Source organism: Desmodus rotundus, chromosome 4 (genome assembly GCF_022682495.2).
Source record: "Desmodus rotundus isolate HL8 chromosome 4, HLdesRot8A.1, whole genome shotgun sequence".
Classification (NCBI taxonomy): Eukaryota; Metazoa; Chordata; class Mammalia; order Chiroptera; family Phyllostomidae; genus Desmodus; species Desmodus rotundus.
The window spans coordinates 101,296,860-101,324,544 of NC_071390.1; the positions used below are offsets into that span (position 1 = coordinate 101,296,860).

General features: G+C 37.8%; 1 protein-coding gene across 1 annotated transcript in view; it reads right to left on the reverse strand.

The window, feature by feature from the left end:
* The window catches only part of LOC112321425 (collagen alpha-1(XXV) chain), a 62,440-nt gene that overhangs the window by 3,563 nt on the left and 31,192 nt on the right, over window positions 1-27,685 (reverse strand). Inside the window, exons 7-13 of the mRNA XM_053923467.1 lie at window positions 27,292-27,324; window positions 26,823-26,858; window positions 9,678-9,740; window positions 5,781-5,849; window positions 4,980-5,024; window positions 3,435-3,479; window positions 2,075-2,152 (exon numbers count right to left, since the gene is read on the reverse strand). Of these exons, the coding sequence (XP_053779442.1) occupies window positions 2,075-2,152; window positions 3,435-3,479; window positions 4,980-5,024; window positions 5,781-5,849; window positions 9,678-9,740; window positions 26,823-26,858; window positions 27,292-27,324 (369 nt within the window). The remainder of the gene's footprint in view (window positions 1-2,074; window positions 2,153-3,434; window positions 3,480-4,979; window positions 5,025-5,780; window positions 5,850-9,677; window positions 9,741-26,822; window positions 26,859-27,291; window positions 27,325-27,685) is intronic.

Consider the following 27,685-nt stretch of genomic DNA (forward strand, 5'->3'; position numbering starts at 1 on the left):
AGAAAAGCAGGCTGAGCTAAACACAGATTCTGTAAAAACTATTTAATGCTTTACTAGTTAAAAATGGTAATTGTAGCAAAAGACCCACAAAAATGTATGCCTACCAAAATTAAAGAATGTTACTGAATCATGAGGATAGGGAAAAAAAACCCAAACAAGTACAAAATAGCAAATATTTAAAACAACTTATTTGCCTTTCAAGCAGAAAAAAAAATGTATTGTACATATGAGCTAAGTATACTCACTCATTCAACCAATATGTTTATTTACTATGGGGGATAGAGAATAAGCATAAGACATGTTTCCTGTCACCAAGTAACCCCAGTCAGGTAAGCAGCAACGCTAAAACAATCTGTATGATTTAAGAATAATTAAATGTTAAACTACTGGGCCCTGACTGCCGATGTTTAAAGGACTAAGAGGAGGAACCCATCCGGGGGGCGGCAGGGGATTTTTGGAAAGGATTTAGATGGGTGTAAAAGGGAAGAAGAATGGCATAGACTGGGCGGAAAGAGGGGGACTTTTATGGATGTGATCAATATGACTGGTTTGGGGGGAAATATGTTGCGGGGAAAGAGAAATTCCATACAGGAGAGGCAGGATTAAGGGCCTTAGAAGTCCGAGGGAGAAGTTTGAGCTTCATAGAGTAGGTGAGGAGGTCCATTTAGGTTTCTGAGCACACTGAAGCCATCAAAATAGTAAAAATCAGGCAAGTGAGCCTTGGGGTGATAACGGAGTGGATCAGAAGAGCAGGGAGTCATTAGGGCAGAGGAACTGGCTGAAGGCTTGTTGAGGTGTTAGACCTGAAATAATGGAATGTGGACCCAGTTGGGAATGGATAGAATGGGGCAACCTCATCACATACTTTGAAAAGGGAAACAGCGGCATCTGGTGATATATAATGGATGAAGGAGTACGAATAGTTTAAAAATAACTAAGGTTTCTATCTCAAGAAATTCAAAGATTTATGGTCTCATTAAAAGAAACTGGTTAGCTAAGAAAGGAAATCACTTGGTAGATGGGAAAGGTAACCAGTTTAATTTCGTATCGTGGTGGCAGTTAATAAGGTAATAATATAACCATAGAGGAGATTTTCCTAGACAGCTGGAAGTACATGCCAGGTCTGATCTGGCAATGAAAGATTTGGAAGCAGCCATACTGCCGAAAATTAGGGAGTGGACAGAGAAACTGGAAATACAAAAAGGGAGTGGATCCATTAAAAAAAAAAACCAAAACAAAAACTGGAAGAAATGAGAGTAGAGATCAGAGAAACCAGAAAGAAGTTTCAAAAGGAAGGTGGTTTAGTGTAAATGTCAAGAGAAGTCACAGGTGATAAGTACAGTGTGCTTGACATAGAGGTTATTAGTGACCTTTATAGGAGAAGTTCCAACAGAATGACGATACAGGCTAGAATGCAGGACTCTAAACACGGAAAGGATGACTAGGGTGCAAAGTGATGGAGACGTGCCACGCCGCCTATAGTTTTTACTGAATGGAAGACAAAGAAGTGAGTGGTAGCAGTAATAAGAAACACCCACAGAGGACTGTGCCAGGCAGTCAGCCAATTATTCCCATTCAGCTCACAACAACCGGATGAGGTAGATACTACAACTGTCCTCATTTTAGAGAAAACTGAGGCACGGAGAAGTAAATTAACCTGATGCATTTAGTAAGCAAAAGAGCTGGTATTTGAACCCAGGCAACATCAACTGCAGGACCACAGGGCTCTTCATTGCTTTGCTAGGCTTGCCTTTCAAGTGAGGAGGCAAAAATTGGCAAAACTAACACAAGATCTAAACCCATACTGCAGAAGAACAGGGAGTGATTGCACCAAGAACAGACCAGAGATAAGGATACATATCTGAAGGTAGGAGGGAAAGGAAAGATTGAAAAATGTTAGGAAATAAAGAGGATAAACTGGGGCAGAAAGAAGGGGGTGCGTCAGAATAGGGAGAGGGGGCGCTTTGAGCAGTGGACCTCTGGGATCCCTGGGACGCGGAAGCTGATGTTCACACACATTACACGGTGTGCCTCAGTGTCGCCATCTGGGTCAGGGCAGGGGGCAGTCACTTGCCTGCAAGGCTTCGTGGAGGTTGCCATTATAGTCAATGATCTCGGTGGCTCCTTGATCCCCCTTTTGGCCAGGTGGACCCTATAAAAAACCAACCAACAGAAAACCATGTGGTTAGGCTGGGATATAGAGGGGACTATGGAGAAAACAGAAGTAGCAACTTACAGCTTTCTTTGACCATTAATTCCCTATGAAGGCACAAATGCATACATAAATCATGCTTGAATTTTGTCTTTATTTCAAAGGAGGCAAATCATTTCTAACTTCCTTGTCCGTGGTATGTTAAAGATATGGAATCTGAATAAAAAGAATATGATTCAATCTCTGAAACTGTTTTCTGAAAATTATAAAATGTAGGCTAATCCGATTTGACTTGCAAACATTTATTGGCTTAATCCATATTTATTAAAGCAACCCAAACCTTTCTAGTCATCTACAACTCAAAGATTGCTTTCTCATTCTTTAAGAAGATAGAACACTGTTCTTGGGAAATGCCTGGTTTTTACAACAGGCAATAGAATTCTATCAAAATAAAACCAAACAGGGACCACAAAAGAGAATACATATATTTTTAGGACTTTTATCCTGCTTATGATATCTGCCACTGAATTCCCATTAGTCGTGTCCTCATTCCTTGCCTGTGTTTAAGACTTTGAACATACAGGTTATTGCTTTCTATATAACTGGGCTAATTGAAACATGGAAAATTCTACTAGCTGGATGACTACGGGTTTGCTATCGCTCATTTGTCAGAAGGAAAGTAGATCAAGAGGGTTCTTTAGATCATCTTCTCTTGAGCTTGTTTTGTGAGTTACAATCCACACACTCATTGCTACCAGTGACTGAAATAAAAAATAAGAAGAAAGGGAGTAATCAGGCATAGTTACAGTAGCCTACCTCCAGGGCTACTAGTGGGTGCTTTTAGTTCAAGTGCCGGGTGAAAGGGCACACAGACACACACTTTAAATCTGGGCTTGTCATTATGCTAAGTGAAATAAGCCAGACGGTGAGGGACAAATACCATTACGATCTCACCTTTAACTGGAACATAATCAACAGAAGAAAAAAGCAAACAAAATATAACCAGAGACATTGAAGTTAAGAACAATCTAACAATGGACAGGGGGGAGTGGGGAGGGGACAGTGAGGAGAGGGGATTACAGGAACTACTATAAAGGACACATGGACAAAATCAAGGGGGAGGGTGGAGGTGGGGGAGGGAGGTGGGTTCAGCTGGGGTGGAGTGGAGGGATGGGGAGAAAAGGCATACAACTGTAATTGAATAACAATAAGAATTAAAAAAAAATCTGGGCTTGTAAGGAGGAAGGGGAGGGGCAAACATGTAGGTGAGAGACACACCCACCCTTGGTCCCAAGGTTCCAGAGTCTCCTTTGTCACCACGGTCACCCTTCACCAGTGAAAAGAGAAAAAACCTAATTAGTAGTCAGGCCAACAGTCTAGAAATATCTCAGATCTAAGGATGTATTTAATACCATACAGCAGCAGCCTTAGTACAAACTTCTGGAGTTGAAAATCACAACTAGAAGAACAATAACCACCACCATGGCAAATGCTTCTTTAAAAGAGAATCTTAGAACAACAATATGTATGTTACTCTCTTGCTAGGGATCTTCAAAAGCAAAACAAGTGGTTTCCATGACACCCAACGTACACTTTTACCTTTCAGACTGAACCATGTTCTTGCTTTTATATGAAAAGGTTTGGGGCAGAGGAAATAAGAGCCAACCACTTTATCTTTCCTCTGAGAAGTAACATGTAAATAACTGAGACAGGGAAGGAATGGAGAGCTCATTTTAGGGTGAATCAGAAGGGATAGTCACCAGCTAGGCCTTCCTCTGATGATGGGGATTGAAGGAAAGTTTCCTGTAGGTATAGGCATTTCAACACTCGGAAGGTGCTGCTTCGGACCTTGGCTAGCTGGCACTGGTGGGCAGGGCTGAAAGTCCGGGAAAGGGCAAAGCCAGCTCTCCCTCTTTTTAAATGCAATATGGAAAATCTCTGAAGTTCCATTTATGGTGTTACCACCACCCTGGGGAGGCACCAGGAAGAGTCTGAATCTCAAACTGCACGCACATCACCCCGAGAACACTCAACATTCTCAGAAGTCTAAACGGAAGTGTTGGAGAAGAGATTTGAACCTGTGTATTTGGAGTTTCTTTAAAATAGCATTAAATTTATTCAGATATTTTTCTAAATGGAATTAAAAGTATTTTGACATGCCTTTTATATATTACTATAAACTGGGTAAGGACCAATGAAGAGAAGCAGAAAAAGCAGGAAAAGGGATTATAGTTTGTATCCATCCACACCAATCCACAATAATTAAATTTGCTATGGATGGAGAATAATTCCTACTCTGGTTTCTTCATTTTTCCACTAATTTTTCCATGTTATATATTAGCTAACATCATCTTAAATAACATGATTCTGCTAACAGTGCATAGATAATTGCAAACATTATAAAGAACATGGTAACGGAAAGAATTTAATGAGTGGTTAAATTTTAATGCAATGAAGGGAGTCAACTAACTTAAAAGCAAAGTATAATTTGAACATTTATCATAAAGATTGCCAGAAAATGAAAAATAAGATTATTCCATACGTAAGTTAAATTAAGTACAGAACTTAATTTTTTTCCAAGGAAACTATTCCTATGAAACAGAAAATACAACTTTCCTTAAAGAATAATCTGAAGCATAGGAACTCACAAAAACGAACAGGATGAAACAAACCAATTGTTTTGGGATATCACCATAGGGACAAAATTATTGCAATCCCATTGTGTGGAAAAGTTTAATTGAAAACATGATTCTCTGTGGAAGAGGCAAAAAAAAAGCACAGCTCTGAAGGCCTCATGTTACATTAGCATGATTGCCTGGTTACTGACCTTTGACCCTTTTGGGCCTCTAGCTCCTGATTCACCTTGTTTCCCCTATGATAGGAGAATATGAAAATGAAAAAGAGAAAAAGAGAGGAGATAAGAACAGGAAAAAGAAATTATTGGTGACTCATAAAGATGGAAACACTTTATTTTAACTACCATAATATATGGCTTTATGTAATGGAGGCCATTAAAACACTAAACACAAGTATCATCATGGTTTCATTGGTTCATTCCCTGGTCAGCCCGTCAACCTTCATCCCACGGTAACTGCCGACTGCCCTCCCACCCGTGGACGGCAGGAGCGCTGTGATTCATTCTCATTAGTCTCAACAGTGTCTGCATAAATTTCCTTCTCGTCATTTTCTGTGTCTCTGGGATGGGTTATTAAAATAAAGTGTTACCATATTAGTTTGCAGAAAGTTTAGAGAAATAGAGATTGAACAGTCAAGTAAATCTTTGTGCTAATATTTTCAAGGTGTTACCGTAAAGTTACCATCGAAACTAACGCAACACATATCAGCATGTTCTCAGCAAGTTTTAATACCCAGTGAGTGATAATTTGTCAACAACAGTCCCTCCCCCTTTACATTCGGATGTGTTATTAAATTTGTTCATTGAAAAGAAGAGAGAAAACTGAGAAAGTTGAATAGTACCATTCCTTTGGAAGAAAACCAATTGGTATGCCTTTCAATAAATTATTCTTACATTTCAATAAATTATTAACGCCTGTTGAGAAATTTTTAGATTTTAGTTTTATGTTTTCCAAACTGAAGAACATCATTTTCCAATATAAGAATAACTGACCTTTGGTCCAGGGGTTCCAGGCTCTCCTCGCTCACCTCTTCCAGGGGGCCCCGCCTCCCCTCGTTCACCCTGTCACAAATTGCAAAACCAGGAAGTGGCAACCTCCCTCTCCACCCTCCCACCCTCAACCAGTCCCTGTAGATTAATAAATAAATTGAATAAAATTAAGGAAAGCTGCCACTTATTTTTCATGTACCCAGCACTGTATTAATCTCAGCATGAATGATCTCATTTAATAAAATGATGGTTCAATCAATTGTATTATCATTTCCACTTGATAGATAAGGAAGTGAATTGGTAAATGCCTGTCAGAAACCTATGCTGGTACATGCAAGGCCTTTAAAAGGACTTGATAAGGGCTGTGATGATACCTCAAAACAGAGATAGATACAGTTTTCATTCTGCAGCCACTTTCTGAGTACTACTGGGATGAAGCATGGCAAAGTGGTCAAGGCCTTGTGATGGTTATAACTTGTCGCTTTACAATGGCCAGGCTACTTGTAATCCCACATCCTGGGTCTTAACCCTAGCTCTGTTATTTATCAGTTCCGTGTTTTGGGGCAAATTAGTTAAGTTCCAGTAGCCTCAGTTTCCTGTGTAAAATATAAAAGATTATAGTACTGATCTCATAACTTATAAATGTAAAGTGCTCAGCATGGTACAAGACACATAAGTATTACAGCTTTTACTTTAATCACAGCTCTGTGAAGTATGAACAAGGTCACTGGCCCCAAGGAGCTAGTGATCTGGTTAGACAGACAAGATCTACATAACAAAATAGTTAAGAATTAAGGAGTAATGTAAGGCCACAGGTGAGAGAAAAGGAAGCCCATGGGGTCTTCAATAGTCCAGGCATTGGTAGGTTGCATTTTATAATAATGCTGTTTATGACTGTGTTACTAATGAGTCCAGGAACTTCACAAAACACTTTACGTGCATTACTCTATTTAATCCTCAGGGCAGATGAAAAATGCGTTAGTATTCACAGTCTACAGACGAAGTGCCTGAAGTTCAGAGAGGCTAAGTAACTTTCTCAAAGTCACAAAGCTTTTAAAAGGAAAAGCTGTAATTTAGAACTGTTTGTGCTTCATCTTCAACTTCTGTATAAATGTTTTTGTATGTAACCCTTTGAACATTTCTGGTCACTTGCTTAGGGTAAATTGGTAGTTGGGGAATTGCTGTGTCAAAAAGTATGAACATTTTAGAAATTTGCCAAATCGCTCTCTGGCAAGACAGAGAGTAGACTCTCTAGCTTCTTGCATGGTAGGTAGAATTTCAATAATCAAACAGGTTTTCAGTTCAGCCTGGTATTAGCACGTTTACAGAAGGAACAGATTCATCTTGGAAAAGAGAAGAAAATGGATTGGATCTGTATGGCTGATGTAGGGCTGTAAAGGATAAGGATTCTGAGATCCTTATCTGTGTTGTTCCCGTGCTGGGAAGCCTTTATAGTGTGTGGGGGAGGTGGGCTAGGGTAGGGCAAGGATGAGAGAAGACTCAGTAGGTTTCTCAGCATGAACCAAGGAGAGTGGGAAAACGGAGAAGGCGGGAAAAGGGCAAGGACTTGACTGGGTACAGGAGATGGTAAAGGCGCTCCGGAGGGCTTTTCCAGGGATTAGAGATGGATGCACATCTGTTGATATATGAAATTTTTACTTTAAAAAATACCATATTTGGTGTTTTTCTTAATATTTTATAGAAGAATTCTAAAATAGTAACTACAAGGTAATATTTTAGGGAAAAACACAAATCTTAGAAAATCATTTATCTGTAATATACCATAGGAGTAGAGTCAATATATATTTACCCAGAATCACTTTTTTAAAAAATCACAGTGCCCTTAATTAGTTGCTTATCACTTTCTGGATCACATTATTCCTTTACTTCTCTCCCCTCCTGCCCTCCCTCACACATACTGGAATGCAAGCTTCAGGAGAATAGAGAATGTTTTTGCTCCATTTACTCTTCAGTCTCAAACACTAGAAAAATGTCTGGCCAAAAAAAAAAATTGAATTAATGAATAAACAGTAGTACTCAAAATATTCTAAATTATTGGGAATAACACCCGTCTCTTTAGACTGCTGTATGTCTCTCCCAGGACTGAGGTAGACGCTGAGGATATAGCAATGCATAAATAGATTTTTAAATGGCATTATCCATCTTCCTTCATTATGACTTCTCTTCACTGCGTTAGGGGTAAAATGCAGGGCTAATTTATTTTTTTGAATCTGAATTGAGTGGTACAAATCTAGACTACCTACAGAATTGGAAAAAAACCCAGCATTTGGCTGCAAGAGACTTTTACATAATCATGACTTCCATTACAATACCTAACTCATGAAAGATAGACAATTTAGCTGAAAAATAGACTTCATGATATCGTTAATAAAATGAATTTCCTATCTACATCCCTTCTTGTGCAAATACAAAACAGGGACCTTACATTCTTTACTTTTATTGGCAGTTCAGAGTAGTATCTGTTACAAAAGTATCTGGTCTGTAAAATCAGGCTGGCTCCTTCAGGAACAGTAATTAATGTTGACTTTAGGGCTCTACATCTGGATTTTTTTGAGACTGTGGAATAGTTTAAAATCAATAAATTATAGAAGAGATATTTGGGATAAACTCCACTCTCTGCTGTCCACAAACATTTGGAGATTAGTTAGCACACACGCCTGGTTCTCTGCAGCACCGACCGGGTTTCCCTTGTTTGTGCCCGAACCCCAGACCGCTTTCCTTCCAGGAGGCTGCAAGCTCAGGAAGTACGACGGTTCTCACATGGACACAGAATGCTCATTATTCTCTCACTCTCCCTTTATTCCAGAAAGTGTGTTTCTTGTGTGAATCTGTCCAGGCTAAAACAGGCATTTCTCATATTTTGTTAATAAGTCTGACAGCTCATTATGTGAAAAAGAAATTGCCTGAAAAAAAAGGAATTTTGTATAAATTCGACCAAGTTTCAGTCCCCCTTGGGCCACACACAGTTTCCATTTACTAGGATTAGAGTTATTTTCTCCTGACCAGAGGGAATGAGGACCCTTCTGTCAGAACAGACCATGAACACATTTCTCCAGCTCCTGGAAATCATCCTGGTTTATTTCTGGCAGATGCAGTACATACTGAGGCAAAGACTGCTATAGTTGAAAAAAAAAAAGTTTGATCTAATTTTGCCCCTCCTTTGATTCATGAGTCTGTCATGAGGAAGGTTCCATCCTCAGAGCTGTACCTTTTTATGTCTTACTGGGTAGATAAAAAGAAAACCATAGGCCCAACTGTATCCATAGCAACGTGATTTTTTATTTGCCGGCATATAGATTGTGCTTTTAGGGCCTTCTCTAGGGTTGCCAAGTGGAAGATTATGAGATGGTTTTCATTACAGAATCTTTCTGCAAACGTTTTTCAGGATGGATCTTTTTGGGATGAGGCACTTAGGAATCTATATGACATCAGTACTCCTTGAAATCTAGGGAGTGATGTGGGAATAATAATAATGTTGATTTACAAGTATGTCCTAAAATCAGTGATAAGGGGCAGGAGTTAATGAGTTCTATCTCTCCTCCTCAGAATTCCCCCACTTTTCCATATGGCCAGGAAGCTAATAGCATCACATCTGTTTAGGAGCAATTTCAGGGACAACTGGAACCACTAAGATATTCTACCTTCCTGTTGTCTTATTACCTAAGGCTAACAGTAACTTCCTGTTACTCCATTTAAGGTGGTATCCCCATTTGAAGTGTTAGAATGGTTGACAGGCTGCTTTAGTTCTCTATTAGGCTAACACAAACGTTCACCTAAATAATAAAGTTACCCCACATTTCTTTCAACCTAACGGACTAAAAATACATGACAGAAAAATTCCGAGAGAAAAATTCAGGAAGAAAAAACGACTCCACTCACCTTTGTTCCTGGTAACCCTGGTAAGCCTGGCTCTCCTTGAGGACCCATGAAACCTGGTTCACCCTTTAAAAAGATGGGCACAGGAGGTCGTTATCACTTGACAACAAGTACATAAAGTTAAGCTATTTCCTTCCACTGGGGTTTTACTCCTTTGATTGTATACAGCCTTCTTGCTGAGATCCAGCTACTGACTATAAAATTAATCAGAATAGGTTTTGGTTTGAGCAAAGCTCTGGAGAAGCTTTAGAAGGTTGAAGTGGCAAACCAAACCGATAAATGTCTTTATAATTTCCTTTCTCACCTGTTGTCCAGTGCTTCTTACCATTTACCAAATGCAATTAATTATGTTTGGGTGACTATGGCAGGTAGCCTCTAAGGTGGGCATAAATGATCCCACCTCCTGGTATCATGTCTTTGTGTAATGCCCTCTGCTTGAGTGTAGACTGGATTTAATGACTCATATCTAATGAACAGAATTTGGCAGAAATAATGGGATATCACTCCTGAGACTGTTATTAAAAGACTGTGGCTTCCATCTTGGGGGCCCTTTCTTGTTCTCTCTCACTTGGATTGCTTGCTTTGGGGAAAGCAAGCTGCCATACTATGAACAGCCCTATGGGGAGGTCCACATGCTGAGGTCCAAGGTAGGCCAGCAACCACATGTGTGAGCTTGGGACTGGATGCTCCACTCAGGTGAGAGCACAGCCCTGTCTGACAGCTTGACTGCGTCCTCATAGGAGAGACACTGATCCAGAGGCTCCCAGCTGAGCTGTACACAAATTCCTGTTTCTCCAAAATTGTGAGATAATTGTTTTTTGTTTTAAGTCACTCTAGTTTAAGGGGGTAAAAATGATATGCAGCAATAGATACCTGAACAGTAGAGGTGGCTAGGGGAAAAGACTCGGGAATGTTCAGCATGAAAGGAAAAATCTTTCTCCTTGCCCCACCTGCATAACCTCTTCTCCACTACCTGGAGGAAGGTATACCAGTTGTGGTATAATAAAAAATACATTCGGTCTTGTTTCTGGTTCCTTGCGCAGAGCTCCTTAAACCCTCTGAATTTCCTGAGTGATAACAGTAATAGGAGCATCTTTTTTTATTCTTAACAAGCCCCTTTCAAACCTACCTGGGTTTATAAGGTGACTCTTGCTGGGCCCCCAGATAACTTCAAAATGGGGACTGGAACAAGAAGGTGGAAACTTTCAGCCCTTCCTCTCTCACCATCTCCAGAGAGGGGAGAAAGGCTGCAGGTGGAGTTCAATCACCAATGGCCAATGATTTAACCCATCATGCCTACAAGGGAACCTCCAAAACCACCCCTAAACAAAGGGGATTGGAGAACTTCCAAGCTGGTGAGCATATCCACATGCTGCTGGGATGATGCACACCACCTCCCTGGGGACAAAGGCTCCTGACCGCATCCTGTGTACTTCTTTATTTGACTGTTCATTTTCATCCTTTATAAAAATCTATAATGTTAAGTATGGCCTTTTCTTGAGCTCTCTGAGTAGTTCTAGCAAAGTATCAAGCTTGAGTTGGGATAGGAGTAGTGGTTATGAGCACCCTCAAATCTGTAGTTAAATCAGACAGAAGTGCAGGTGGTAACTAGGGGACCCAGGACCTGTGACTCACGTCTGAAAGGAGGGCAGTCTTGTGGGGCTGAGCCCTTAAACCTGTGGAGTCTGATGCGAACTCTGAATGGTTAGTGTCACAACAGGATTGAATTGTAAGACACACAGTCGGTGTCAGAGAATCAGAGCTGGATAACCAGTGTTGGAAAAGGCACCACATATTTGGTGTCAGGAAACACCCGAGACCAGTGTTCATATTTTCCCAAATACCCATAAAGTTTTGTTTTCTTTTTAAACACTTGAGCTCAAAGGTAAGAGGTTCTAATTTCCTAAAACCTATAATGAAGTTTTAAAGCAAAAAACAGAATGCCCCTGTTCCCATGTTTCTTTTCCTTCCTTCCTTCCTTCCTTCCTTCCTTCCTTCCTTCCTTCCTTCCTTCCTTCCTTCCTCTCTCTCTCTCTCTCTCCTCATTGGACTACTTCTACAATAGCTGCTAATGTTGTACAGTTGATTTTTGATAAGGTAGTGACGTTTCAACTTTAGTTTTTTGATACTGGGAGTTGAGTTTTTATAAAACACTACATAAAATGTTGGTATTGGGTGAGCAACAAACTGATATCACCACCACAAAATGTATCATATCGATAAAGAACTCAAATGGATTTATCTCTGGCGCTGATGCTCATGGTACTGGTTTAAGAAACAAACGAGGAGGAGAAGAACTAGTAGTTTAGGTTTATTTTTTGTGAAATTTCTTTAACTCTATTCTACCTGTCCCCATGCACTTACACATATTGGAAAGGAGAATCTGAGCAAGTAATTTTCAGTGGACTTAATGGTCTAAAATGAAAATCAACTATATTTCAAGAAATCATGATGACTATTCTACTTCTTGTAAAAGAATTTAACATGTTATTTTAAACAAAAAAGTCATAAGGAATAGATTTATTTACAAATAAGATATTTTTCTCAATAAAATTATACACATAAATATATAAACATTCCCTCTCCACCCTCAAGGAAACGAGCTGTATTAAGTCGATGTGTACCATTAGGAATGACTTACTGTCATGGAAATACAATGCGAGTTAATCTGTTGAAAGTTTACATGTAGACAAGACTCTTGCATATCTTCAGGGGGAAACAAATGATCTCACTCTTTAGTAAAGCAAGGAGAAGCACTGTTAAAGCGCACTAATAAAAGAGAAAGAAGCAAATGTTGCAAAAATGTATTTCTTATTCATGTTAGTGCTCAGTTTATAAAAAGATGAAACATGCAGTTTCATAGTTCACAAATAAATAAGGCTTTGTGATCTCAGTGGCTAGAGAGGTGTTTTTTCCTTCATTTTTAGAAAACAGAACATATATTAAATTCCTCCAAGTAAATGTATAAAAGTTCCTTTAAACAGAGAGGTCAGAGGAAGAAATTTAAGGAAGCATCTACCATATCCATACACTTATTTAGTTCAATTTATTCAAGGGCAAAAGAGCATACTTAACTTTAGGGTCACAGACTTAAGTTCATTTAATTCTAGAGCTCTCAGCAACTTTAGAGACATTAGCTCCACCCTCTCTATGGGGAGGAAATAATCATTGGTCTCTTCTTTGTCTTAGTCTTGAAAGGCTACTATTGAAGAAAATAAGGCATAAATATGTCTACTCGTGGTCCTGACTGAGCTGGTTGGGCTGTTTCTCCTAAGCTTACAGCTTATTAGTGTACAGAGTGGGAAAAGTTCATTGTTATGGTTTCAGATTCCACATGTCACCCAACCTTTAAAAAACGACCACTTGTGGAGTTTGGGTAGTATCAAAGAAGGACACACCTAATTTTATGAAAAGGCATCACTAAAATAATCTTCCCTTGTCCAATTACATATCTGTGTAAGACTGGTTTTCCTTTATATATTTTAACTAAAACAACAAATTCCAACAGATAGAATGCAGAAGCAGATATGAAAATCCAGCTACTTTCTATTAAACCAGACATTACAGAGATTTGCATGGAATAAAAAATAACAAGGTCTCTTTTCTTGCTTTTTTGAAGATTGTTATAGTTCCTAAAACATGTTATTTTTAAAAATGGAACACACATTCCATTTTTTAATGTCTGACTTAATTTCTACTACAGGAATATAAATAGATATAACCTACACAAACAAAAGTCTTTCAATCCTAATTTGTAAGTGTGTAAAAGGGTTTTGAGACCAAAATGTTTGGGAACTGTTGGTACAAAGTTACAGGACTGAGTTAAAGTCTGACTTTGCAGGCAGGAATCTTGACCTGCCAAATAACAGAAGATTCTGGCATTGTTAGGGGTGGCTTAGTTAAGACTTCTTATGAGATAATGCAAGCAAAGCACTTAGCACTGTCTCTAGAATAAAGTAAGTGAACACTAAGTGTTTGTTATTGTTGTTGCCCTTATCTAATGGCTCAAAAATTTTAGCTATCATTATTATTACTAGTAATAGTAATAGGAGTATTGTGTCTCCCCAACTCATTGGTGATATTCAAGGTGAATGCTTGTTTCTCTACACCATGGATGGGGCTATACTCAATACCTCTTCAACTTCTTTCAAGAAGGAAGCCTCAATTTCCTCATGTGCACCTATCATTTTATGACACAATATCCATCGGCCAGAGTATGTAGGGTTGCAAAACCAAAAGTGTGTAAGGTAAAGACGTAACAGGTTTACTATGAATGACTTTTCATCCTATAAGGAGGAGAAAGAAGAAAATGGTCATACCTATTGCATTTCCCCATATAAAATGTAATCCTATAAAAACATCTTGCCTTTTTGACAAGGACTAATGTAGAGTTTAAAGGTTTTAGATTTTTCCGAAAATGTCTAGTAGAAAGACTGTGACAACCTAAGTTCTATAAATACTTTAATATGATAAAAAATGAAAAGCAAGTGGTTATTCTACTGTAATCACAACTCCAGTTAACCAGAATAGAGGAAGGAGACCAGATCAGGGGAAGGTAGGGGAAAGCAGCTGAACTATGATTCAAACACAAAACACTTTGATGAAATCATCTTTGGAGTAAAGCAGACTATACAAAAATGACGTTACGTCATTTTTTTCAGAGCAATAAACAGGAGAAGTAACTATTTATACTGGACTATAAAATGATTCTCAGACCTTTTTTTTTTTACATACCTAATCTCATTTAGTCCATGGGAAATAGGAGATCACTAAATTGAAAATCACTCACACGTATTTGTCTAAGCAGACAGATGGGAGTGAGGCGTGGTAGAGGAAACTGGCGCTGTAAGGAAATGAAGCTCTTCTGTTACTTTTAATGAGGAAACAACTACATCTAGAGGCTTTTTTCTTTTTCTTTTTCCCAGACAATTGCCTGAATTAGAAAATCCAAATTATAGTGTCAATGAGCCATTACAGGACCAAATGGGAGACATCAGGCAGAGGCCCTGTGACAAGGGCAGGTGGCAGCCACCATGTTCAGGGAAATGTGGCTTTACACAGGTAAACAGGAAGCAAAATAGCTTTACAATTCAAGTGAAAACAATTAATATGACATTTTCTGAAAAAATATTAACCTTTTCAGTTTATGATATGTTAGAGCTTCCTTTTGAATGACAAAAAAAAATGTCTATGAAAAGTAGGAGAAAGGCAAAGGCTTTAAACATTGGTTTGTCATAACACCAGGGTGCCAAGGAATAGCCTAAGAATAAGTTAATATAGCCAATATAACTTATAGCCAATATAAGTTAAGGAGAGTACTAATTATTTCAGAGTTGCTTTAATCTGATTTTCTCTCAAGTGTCACATATATTTTTTCTCTTGTTTCATATATACTAATTTTTCCTCCATCTTTGTATTCATTCACCATCTCAAGTGAGGTAGCATTTTAGGTGTTTACTTTTGTTGTTGTAGAGAATAAAGTCAATTGGGATTCTATTCATATTGGTGCTGCTGATTGTGTGTGGAATGGAATTAAAAGAGTGAAGGCAACCAACTGACAGATCTTAAAATATAATTGCATGCAAAGTACCTCATTGGGGGGGAGAGAAAAGTAATAAGAAGGAGGAGAGGAAGTGAAGAAGAAGAAGGAAGGAAGGAATGGAAGGAGGGGGCAGAAGTAAGAGGGAGGAAGGCAAAGGGGTGAGGAAGAATGGGGAGGAACAAGCATCTCAAAATTTTTATTCCTCTGCCATGGCCATAACAAGTTGAAATAGGTTTAATCTGCTGCGTGTCCCCCCCACCCCCAACTAGTTGTAGAAACTAGGTCTACCCTTGGTGTCAAACAGAAAAAACCCAATATATTTAACTCTTAAATAAACACAAAGGTATGATTTAACCAAAGCCTGGAGATAAAATACATATACTATTTATCAAAACCCTTAATACAATCTAAAATGTTAATCACTAAAACACAATTAATAGCTGGCACCATATTTTGCTACCCAAGCCACATGCTAATCAATGATTAAATGATTGTCAGAGAAAGAGAAATCTCAGCTGTTAGTGGTATTATAACATGGCATTAATACAACATCAAATTCCAAAATGAAGAAAAATTTGGTCTTATCTTGGATATTGCATCTGATTTCTTCCTGAGTTGTTTCATGAATTTTGTCCTTTGTTTATCCTTAACATTAATTAATTAGCTCAGCACCAGAGTTAATAACCCAGGTTTCAATACCAAGACTGTGATAAGACTGTAGAGACTGTGTTGAGCTGGTAGGAAAGATGTGGTTTTGGCAACTAAACTGGGATTCAGGCTGGCAGGGGAAACGCTGTGAATTCCGAACGAAGCACAATATAGCAAGCCTGGTAGTAAATTGCTGGAAGTGGCAGTGGCAGCAAGCAGACTCATCTGCAAAATCTCGCACATGTTGCTAATCTGATGAAAGCTCTTAATAGTCAGGACACATAAAGATGCAGAAATAAGTCTGGATTTCAGCGATGGCTGAAATCAAAGGTGGATCTTCACCTGACCAATGTTGGCGGGCCCAATCTTTTCACATTGATCTTTCCAACTATAGCTAACCATTTCGGCAGCCACAACTTTGATCCTGTAGTATAAAGTTCAACAGAAATAAGCCACAGTAACTAATATGTACTATAGTCGAATAATTATCCTGTTTCTTCACCAAAAATTTCCCTTACTGATTAGAATGTCGGTATTCGAGCTCTCTCTCTCCTCTGCTTTCTTTTGTAGATCGGCAATATTTGCTCTAAGATAAAGTGAAGATATCACAAAAACAAGATTTTGACTGAAGTCACTTTTGATCAACTCATTTGCTATTATTTTTAAAAATTTAAACAGCCTATTGAGATAGCTTAAATTCTGTGTATTCTGGCTGGTAAAAAAACAACCCCAAAACAAAATAAAAACCTCAGATCAATGCAAACCATTACCATCTACAAATCAAGAGGGCAACGAAACCTGGCCTTCTATATTACAAAAGGCCAATGAAGGCCAGGAAATCCTTTAAGAATTTGACCTTTATGAACTCTGACAATGACCATCAAAGGTCTCATTAAGTCCTAGAACTCCATAATAAAATCTGGACCAATTTTTCTTCAAACCCACATTTATTAATAGCAAGAAAGTGTTTCAGATGACTTTACTTTATCTTTTAAATGGCTTTTTGGGACAGTTCACCTAACACTTTTTGTCAAATGTACATAAAGGATGTCCTTCGTACAGACGAGAAGAGTCAACAAATATGGAAATGGGATTATTAGTCAAGGTAAAAAAAAGAGACAGCTTTGCTCATACAGAAATGGCTCACCAGGTGTTTCCCTCTAAACTTCCAGAACTTAACATCTGTTAAATAGAAGATTGGTCAGAAAGTCCTAACTGATTAGCTCTTGCCCACAGAAAAATCTCTGGTTTTTCATTTATTACCATTTGTTTTATTTTTATAAGTCATTATCAATTAAAGAAGTAAAAGATATCATTTTTTAACCTGTCTTTAAAAAAAAAACCTTTAACACACCAACTTAAACTAAGTTGTTTTTCTATGATATTTATTGCCCACAAGCAGATCCAATTTTTAATTGCCTGCCCCCAAAAAACAATACAACGGGGGCTGGAAAAATATGTGCTGGTTTGCCTGGGTGTAAAAAGCATCACCAACAATTTTGATTAATGTGACTTGACACTGAATGCATTAGCCACACAATATTCTTTTCGCTTAAAGGCTAATTAGAATTCAAGTCAGCATGATGCCTACTTTTGAGGATTTACAGCAAGAACATTTGTTGTAATAAGAACCTCCAGGCAGCCAGCTTCGGTAATGATTGATTTGTAAAATTATTGAGGGGAAGAAAATGAGAAAGTAGAGCCTATCCCCAAAACACTTAATTTTCCTTAAGGATCAAATTTGAGTATAAATTAAAACATCTTGGTGGCTATGATGGAAATGAACTACCATAGCAGGTTTATTTAAAACCGAGAAAACATACCTTTCTGACTTTTTTTCTTAACAGGATTACATCATGAAAGCACATTTGGTGTATTTACTGGAGGTTTTATTCTGGCTTCTAAAAATCTCTGATTTCTGGTTGTATGAGTTTCCTAATTGGGTTTTTAAATTATTCAACTGCTCAGACACACTTCGTATGAGCAGGGAATAATTATAAGAAACAATAACACAATGTTATCCTTTTAACCAGTATCTCTTCCTTTTTTTTTTTTTCTTTTAGGAATTCATTTCATTCCCTATGTACTTCCCCAAACTTTCCTCTGCTATTTTTAAAATGCGATTTGATGTTTCTGAGGAAGGACCCTCGTCTCCGGCAGATTTAGCACATAAACTTCTGGTAGATTACTGAGCACCATGGTCAACCCCAAGGATGCCAAAGCAAACGTTCCCACCACCCGTAAAAGTTAGATGTTATATGATTTAGTGTCCAAGATGATTTCATGTAATGTGGTATAGAGAGTTAGTTACTGTCTCATAATTTCTCAGTCCTCAAGTTCTTGATCTAAATGTCAAATTTTCACTAATGGGGAAGCCAGAGCAAAAATATCAAGCTTTGAGGGAAAATACAACAAAAACTTCTTAGCCATCTAAGTAATTTGATGTAATTTTTACTGTGGTATGTATATCTACTGTATTAATTTTACTGTATGATATATTTTTTCAATTTATTTTCTGAAAATGAGATAAACTGGTAGTCTATGTTGCAAGGAGAAAAGCAAGCTTTGAAAATCAAAACTTGTAAAAAATGTCTTGGGCTGGGCAACACCACGACTGAGGCCTAGAGAATTTCTTCATTAAATGGTCAAGTTTTCCTTTTGCTTTTCATGTGAACAGCATCAGGAAGAACTTAGTGCCATGTCTTATGCCCAGAACATTATGTCCCCATCTTTTGTTCCTAGAACAGACGTCAGTGACAGGAAAAGGGGAGTAGTGTGATGTCCTGTTTTGAGAGAAATTGGTTATCTGACCGCTCTTAAAGATAACATTCACTTATCACTGAAAAGGAGTTCGCAGAATTTACATCCGTTGACCTGGCTTTATGCTCTTTAGGTTAAAATTACTCACATGAGGAAAGACAGGGTATAGAACAGGTATGCAACCAATGTTTCTAATATTCCGAGCTGCTCTAAGAGGAAGAAATAACAATAGCTAAAGTTTATACAGCGTTTAATATATGGCAATATTTTAGAAGCTACACATATATTAATTCATTTCTTCCTCACAACAACCCCCTGAGTTCTGTCCAATGATGATTCTCATTTTATAAGAAAACGTGCTGATACAGATTCACGAACTGGTGGGCGGGGGCAGGACCGGGATCTGCATGCTGGTGAGTGGGCTCTGCAGTCAGGGCTCTGGTTGCCTGCTCTGTATGTGCTCCTTCATTACCAGGGTCACGCAGTCACAATAACAGGGCTAAGTAATGTATTTACATTTTTCAAAATAACTGTGGAGAGAAAAACAAATTCTTTTTAACTGGAACTTTGAATCTTACTCTTTTAGGTGATACCAGAAAAGCTAGCTGCAAGTTTTGCCCTTGAAAAATATATTTGCAGGCTTGTTTATAAAAATAATTTTCTGAGCTCAAATCTTATTCCAGAAGATCAATGTCTGCATGGTACATTGTGCATAATTTAATTTTCCCAGTTGAACATCGCGACACTCTATGAACCATGAATGCATGAAATAGGAATTCCAAATGTCTTCCACATGGTGAGAGGACTTTCCAATATTTGTGCAGGAAGCTTAAGAGTAATTTGAAATTAAGTTATGCCTGTTCGTAGTGACTTTTATTATGTATGCCTAAGGTATTAGCACTTTTCTCTGAGTGGGACTCTGAGGTGATAGATGAGTCTGCTGTCTGTATTTAGGCACTTTGCTCATTTCCTGAGAGCTGCGTGGAAGGCATTTGGATGCTCATTAAGTTTCCAACCATTCCCCGAGTACAACAGGTGGCAAATCAAAGCTTCCCTGGCATGTCATGGCTGATTTCCTCAAGGTCTTGGAAATAACGGATGGCATTTGCATGCGCTCTGTAGTGTCAGCAGATAAGAAGGCAAGGAATAGCGACAGAAGTATTTCCAAAGCATAAACAAATGCACAAGTCCAGGGAGGCTCTTTCTACCATACTTTCTGGATGCACACATGATGGTTTCACCTTTTAAATACTGTTATTCTTTCAAACTATGAAATCATGATTAAGTCTCCTGTGGTTAGCTACCTAATAAAAGCAGGTGTATTAAAGAAATAAAAACATCCCAACTTAATGAAGCTATATCATAAAATTACAAACTTTCAACTCTACATTTATAAATATTAAGTGAGAACTAATGACTATGATGTGTTCTTAAACTCTTTTACAAATTTGCTTACATATACTGAAAATCTGCTACATTATAAGGAAAGCATTATCATTCACATCCTGAATAGAGAAGACAAAGCTTATTCATCCAAAAATAGAATCTGTAATTTAAATAAAGTATTAGATAGTTACCTAGCAGTAGTTGGTAATTACACAGAAAAGGTTTTTGTCATTATCATCTTTTCATTGTAATCAATATCCAGGTTACAAAAACAAAGATATCAGTTCTATGATCTTGACAACATTTGTCTGGCAGTTATAGGGATAACCTTAGGGATAAACGCATTTGCTGGAGGCGGCAGGCAAATCACCAACCTCTTTCCTAATTTGAAAGAGTTTGAAACATTCAGATTAGTCCACAGACAAAACTATTTTCATGGTGGAGGATATTTTTCATGGTGGAGGGCATAAAATAACTAAAAGGTACCGATAACGAAATAGTAGTAATTGAAATTGTTTGCTTGTTTTAGAAAGAAAAACACTCAACACCTTCACCCTATATATCCTCTCTCAACAAGAAAGCGCCCCTCGCCCAGGAGAAGGGACAACCGTATTGTCACACAGCACTGACTTTGCCTGGGCAGCCCAGCCCGTCCACCTACAGGCACGTGCTACAGCAAACCCTGCCTGGATCCTTCCCAAAGGCCCCTCCTTTTAAATGCCTTCCTCTAAGTATAATGCTACAAGGTCCTTTATAATTAATGCTGAATATGACTTTTTAAATTTGTTGTAAAATTCTATGATCTTCCAGTCATTTTTTAAAAGCTTTTTAAAAATGTGTGGGAATTAATAAGGAACTGCCACACATTACTCTATAATATGAAGTCACATATTAACTTATGAAGTCATTTTTTGCTACTTAACAAATGATAAGGAAATAACTTTGGCTTTTTTAGGAAACTATTGTCACACAGTGTGTTTTTACACTGAAGAAGCCAAGGCCTAATCATACTGTAAAAACACGCATCCGAACTTCTGCCCGACCAACCCAAAACCGTCAAACAAAAAGCAGGACCAAAATTTCTGAGTGCCGACCTGGAAGACATAGCTTTCATGTCTGTTATTACATTAATTGTATACAATGCACTCATAAAATATTATATATGATACCATATGTCTGAGAACCCAATAATTCGACATATTTATTCTAAAATCAAATCATTTTCTGTAATGTACTTTAAACACAACCTCCATAAAACAGTGTACACAACCTCACACTGAAACTAGGAATACTGATTGTAGGACCATCTAATGCATACTGGGGATAAATTCAAAACTCCGTGAGGTGAAAACAATGTAAGGAAAAATCTACTTGCCTTATATTACCCTATCAAACAGTTCTGGAATTTAGAAAAGAACTAGAAAATAAGAAGCTGATTTTAAAGGAGTAACTACAGCTAAGGTAGCAGAAATTCTAAGTCTTCTCAGTTGCCATGTGAAAAATGTTACACAATTAAAAAATATTTCTTCACATTTTTAGATGGTTTAAATATATGTAAAACAATGCTTGAAACTAAGCCATAAGCAATTGTTTCAAAAGATACATAAAAAGTTTATGGGAATAGTATATGGCTCAAAATAGTTTAGTAACATGATTTACACTTTCCAGTTGGAACTATTGACAGAAAGTGGAAGTGCAAAACATTTTAGGGGGATTATTATAAGGGCTGAATCATAAAAACAGCTGCCTAAATGTTAGATTTATGGGGATGTGAAGACTCTGATTCTACTAAAAATCTGATAAGATCTTAAGACTAAAAGTAAATGTTAAGGTAGACATTCTAGACTTTAAAGAATTCCTATGACTTCAAATGAAGTAGTTTTTATATTTACTTAATTAAGGGGCATATTAGGTTACATAGCATAATATATAATCCAGATAGCAATGGAAAACTTTAAAAAATACCTGTGCTTAATTTTTAATGCAAAAATTTAATTGGTTGAGATAGCTAGTGAGTATTTAAGGAAGAGAGTTACATTTTTAGTTTTCATTTTTCCCCCTTGTCTTCCTGTGGTTTTTGTGACTCTCACAATTACAGTTCTATGAAGCCAAGACTGTCAATGCAGTATTTACCTTTATCCCCGGAAGTCCAGGAAGCCCAGGAAGCCCTGGTTCACCCTACACAGGAAAATCACACAACATTATAGAATGACATTCACTCAGACACAGTCTCTGGAGAAAGCGTGGCAAATTCTCCTAGCTGAATACTTGCCATCTCTATATATACTGTCTTGTTTTAAGAAGTTTGGTGAGATTATACAGTTCAGTCAACTCTTGATTCAGGAATTGGTTGACCATTTTGCAGATTTTTGAGGATTTTCCCTTTTCTTGCCGGTTGACTGTTTATTGGCATTTCTACCAGAAGGCAAGAAAGAGAAGTAAAAGGAGAATAAACCTTCATATTTTATTACTTCCTGGTAGATGATTTGCTGGGGGAGGCTGAAGCTCTTTGCTGAAATAAGGATTATGTGTGAATCTCAATAATGCCTCTTAGTCCAGTGCTCTCTTACCTTAGATAATCAAGAGTTGGCTGTATGAACAGATGGTTACATCAAAACAATATACATTAAAAGTCGTGCTCACTTAAAAGTACGGTAAGGTTTCTTTTCCATTCCTGAATGATGAGAAGATAAATGCATGGTTAATACTACACTTAACTCCAGCCCATATTTCTGACAATTGTTGAGTCTGGGTAAACCTGCCTAGCAATTTAGGGCTAATGGTTCCATGCAGCTGTTCCTGAATCCAGGTTGGAGATTAAGTGGTACATTCTGGGTGAGCACACTGGAGTCATGATAAACCTTCTCATTTTCACAGAATGGTCTACATTATTTGAAGTACAAAGTATACTGAGAAGAGGTTACATTACTTAGAAAACCTCCTGAATTCCACTAAAGAAGCATAATGGAATCACTGGAGGAAAGTCCGTCCTGTGTTGGACTGAGGTGGCTATTTGTGGAAGTAACATTGGAAGGTAAAAGGGTTCCACGTTCTCACAATGGTCAGTCAGCGGGACAACAGCTACACTGGAAGAGGTAAGAGCATCAAACTAACCACGGAAGTGGTAGAGGGCGGCACCTCTTTTGATCTAAATGCTCTAACAACCTTCATTTCAAAGAAAATCAAACTGCAGACAACCACACATTTCATTGTTTAACATTATTTCTTCCAAATTATGGAGAGTCACATCTTGCTCTAGTATTAATTATCCCTAAGTGGCTTCATATGCTGTTCATTAAGCTGTATGGTTAGACACAGAAAGGACAATGACTTTCCTGATGGTTTGGGTCAAGGGTGCTTCAGGAATGCAAAAGAAAAGCAATTCTGTCTGGAACTGTCAGTGAAAGTTGGCACTGTAAACAGTAACACTGAGATGAGATTAAACCAGAGAAGAAAGGATGATCACTAAGAATTTGATATTTCTTTCAAAAAAATTTGTCCAAGTAAATTAAACTTCATACAGATAAAACATTATACCTTTGATTTTCTTTTTTTCTTCCCATTTTTCCCTTCAATCAGTCAATTTAGGGAGATTTAGTCAAAAGGGATTGCATTTATATTTTATTGAGGATTCTCTTTTACTTTTAAAAAAGTATTAGGCTCTGGAAAATACTAAATTGTAGTAGATATACAATCATAAAAAAGTAAATGTAGAGGTGTCAAATCTATAGTTTTGCATTGTTTTAAAAAAGTCCCCTAACACTCAGAACATCCTATTTGAAACATAGGCCGTAACCCTTCCCCGGCAGGAGTTCTCACCACACCCTCCCATCTGACCAAATTAGAAAGATCACGTGACTGATTTGAAGCAAGACATACACATGCGTACACAGACACACAACCACGTTTCCTAACGGTGAGGAAGATGTATGAGGCATTATGAAACTCTTTGTGATGCGGAGCGAATACTTACAGAGGCTTTGATCATTTATAATAGTGGTTCCTTGCACTATACTATGCGTGTGTGTATGTGTGTACATGCCTATAGAGGTTATAAACGTGCTTATGCATGAACAAGTGTTTCAGGAGTTAGTATTTCAGTCATATTTTTATAAGTTTGACATTTCCAAATTTATGTTTACTTGAAAGGTGATATAATAAAATCTTATAAAATATTTCATGTTATCCTTTGTGGAACATCTATCTCTTGACATTTTTAAGAAGATATTTCTTCCCATGTAAAATTTCTATCTTTATACCATGAAGGATATCTTCCAATTAATAGTAAGCCAGTTAATTCCTCCATTCTTGCCTACTCCTTGGTTCAGGCGCTTCTCTGAGTTGAGTTTTTAGTTATACAGGGTCCATGGTCAGATCTGGGTCATAATTAAGAAGTAGTTTTCCATCCATTTGAAGGATACTTATCCAAGTAGATTAAACTTCACACAGATAGCTGATACTTCCGCTTTCCTTTCCCTCCCACTCTTTACCCTCCATGGGAGGGGACTTGGCTGCCAAAGCCGGAACGCTGCTGCCCTCCTATGTCCCTGCGATGGTGTACTGTCCTCCTAGCTACAGTTCAACTGTGAGGGCCCCTTCCAATGGGGACCGAGTAGTTTTACCATTTAAAATTTAAAAAAATATTTTAAAATTTAAAATATTTTAAAAGATGAATATTTTAAAAGACTTAAGAAGTTAGGAAGGGAAGAATTATGTGGTGGAAAAAAATATTTTTTATACATCTACACACTTTACAAACATATATACACACTGTAACTCATGTATTAATCATACACTCTACTGCTGAGTCTGTAAAAGAAGAAAACCTATAATGAAATCATTCCTACATTACGAATGGTACTCTAAAGAACAAACTTTCATACTGTAGAGTACCGGGCAGTGGAAACTGATCAATAGGATTTTCATCCTCTACTTTTCTGGGAATGTCCCTAACGCAAGAGCTTAAGTGCCAGTGACCCCACAACACAGTTTTGCAATGGTGAGAAAACTGTCAGGAAAGATCTGTTGAATTGATTTTGTAGTCACTTCTGTTTGCCATTCTGTAACGTAAGCAAGCAAGCAAGCATGGACATGATCTACTTTTAAATCAACGTTGGGTAAGTATTGCCAAACCCAGATATTAGACAAAGAAAGTCACAAATATTGTGGGACAGTGAGACTGCTTCAGAGGGTAGAATCTGCCCTAAATATTAACGGAAAAGATGCCACTCATTTCAGGGTGCATGTCTATTCACACTGGTTCTAAGTTTTTCGCAGTATAATTTAAAACAGGTGTTCAATAAAATATGAAAGAAATGCAAGGTTTCCATGTGTAAACCTACAAACTTCCAGAAATGAATCTAAAGTATATTTCCAAATAATTATGATAAGGCAATGTTTTATTAAGCAATTGAGAATCAATTTGGACCCTCCACTCTAAAAACAGTGGGACTATATGAGATTAGAGCAGATTTGTTTTGTTTTTTAAAAAGACACGACAGTCTTGCAGACATTTCTTGTAGAGTAACCCAGAATTGAAAAGCAGCTTAAATTCAGCCTTTCATTTTTACTAAGGGACCTGAAATTAGATCATCTGAGATTAGTTGTTTTTTCAAACCAAAGCAGACCATGGATTTCTGGTAGGATGATGTCACTAATTTCAAGTTTTCAAGTAAGGAATCAGTAGGAAATCTTAGGAATTAAAGAGCAAAATTTTCAGCGTTCTGCTGTGCTCTTTGGAAAAGTCTCAACTTTGCCTGAAACTGGTCCCGATGATTTGTTATTCTTAGATTGTTAGTTTCAAGAAGAAAGGCTATTTTTAAATCAGAGAAATATTTAAAGAATGTGAAAGACCTCAAAATTACTTTAATCCCAAGTGTTCGAACAAAGCAATGATCTTTGCAATGACTTCGAGAATGTGGGTACTATATTTTATCATGTTTTATGGTTCCAAACTATGACAAGGGAATTGATTCTCTCTTTCCCTGTGCACTAATGAGGTAAAGTCTATGTTTCTATTCATTTCCGCCCCCTAAAACATCAGCTACTGCTGGACAAAGGCAGGGTCATGATCTTCAGAGATTTGACCTAGTGCGGAATTCACATTGGTCTGTTAGCTACAATACATCTGCGGCCTCAAATCCGACTGCACCGGGCATGGACATCCGGAGGCTGCAGCGAGAGCAGTTGTTTCCTGCCTCGGACTCCAAGGGGAGCACGGGTCTAAACATGTGCACTGCATGTCCTCCAATTTATCACTGAAGTGAAACACAACAATAAAAATAAATTTGCATATGTATCTATAGATCAGTTAAAGTGGTTTGGCTGGTGTCTGTAATTAAATTTCACTTTCTGAACAAACCTCTTTGTATGACTAAATATTCACTGCACATATAGATGTCATTTGCAGAAAAATTATCAGTAGGGAAGTATTTTAAGTGAAAGAAAAGGAATATAATTGTAAAAGAACTGCCCATCCTCCCTATTGAGACCATTTGGTAAGTATTCATTTCTTCTCATGAAAGATGGAAGCATGCAGAGGTCTTTAAACATGCAAGATACGTTGTTGCATTCCAACCCAACCGAGCTTTGTTAGTCTCAAACAGCTCATAGGCAGATTTTAGTTCGTAGCATCCTTTTACATGCACAGAGTGGGTCTTCACTTTTGTTATGGTCAGCACCATCCCTTTGAAAACACACAGCAATCAACAACACTCAGCATGCAAAGCAGGAAACAACATCATTTTGCAATAATTGTTTTCTTGTTACACAGATGAGACAGTGCAAAGACCACACTAGAATAAAGATGTTACCTTTTGCCCTGGACGACCAGATTCTCCAGGTTCTCCCTGGCCAAAGAAAGCCAAAGATGAAAAGGGTAGTCTCACAAGAATTTTCCAAAACCCTTAGGTCTCTGGACACTCTCACAGAGATGGTCCAGCCTCCTTGATTACATATATTTTATTTACTTTATTCTGTTACTCTACATCGCATTAGACACAGCAAAAAATTTATTTTTGCTATGAATATACCTAAAGCTCACATAATAATCCACATTTCCATAAAAACCAATCAGAAAGGGAAGAGTAGGCAAGACCTCTTATTTAAGCCTTTATCAAATTTCCAGCAGCTACTTCCTATTGTGTTTGGAAGCTGATTGTTGCAAGAGAACAGGAACAGAGTCATAACCCTCAAAGTCGGTAAAAGGGAAGAGAAAGCAGAGTCTAGTGAAAATCAAAACTGTATCTCCTGGGGTACCAACTCTTGCAAGGCTAGAGTTACCTTAATTCCAGCAGCAGATGATCCAGGGTCCCCCTAAAATGAAACCCATGAGAGATTATTCCACAAATTATGGAAATAGGAAACACACAAACATACAGAGAGCCATTATCAACAGGGGCACTCAGGGGGACCCCATGACTAATGGGCTTAACTGGGCTCCCTAAGACAGTGTATCAGTCTGTCAGCTGTTAAGATGTGAACAATTTCCCATATAAACAATGCATTTTCTAAAAACATGGGTTTACTTTGAATGCAAAATACGTAAGGACTACTATAGTCTCTGAAATAAATAAGAATATATAAATACAGACCTTTCCCTTCATATACTGCTAAAATTGTATTCTAAAGCAATAAGTTGTAACTTGGGGATCTGGAATTGTGGTTTTCCCTATTT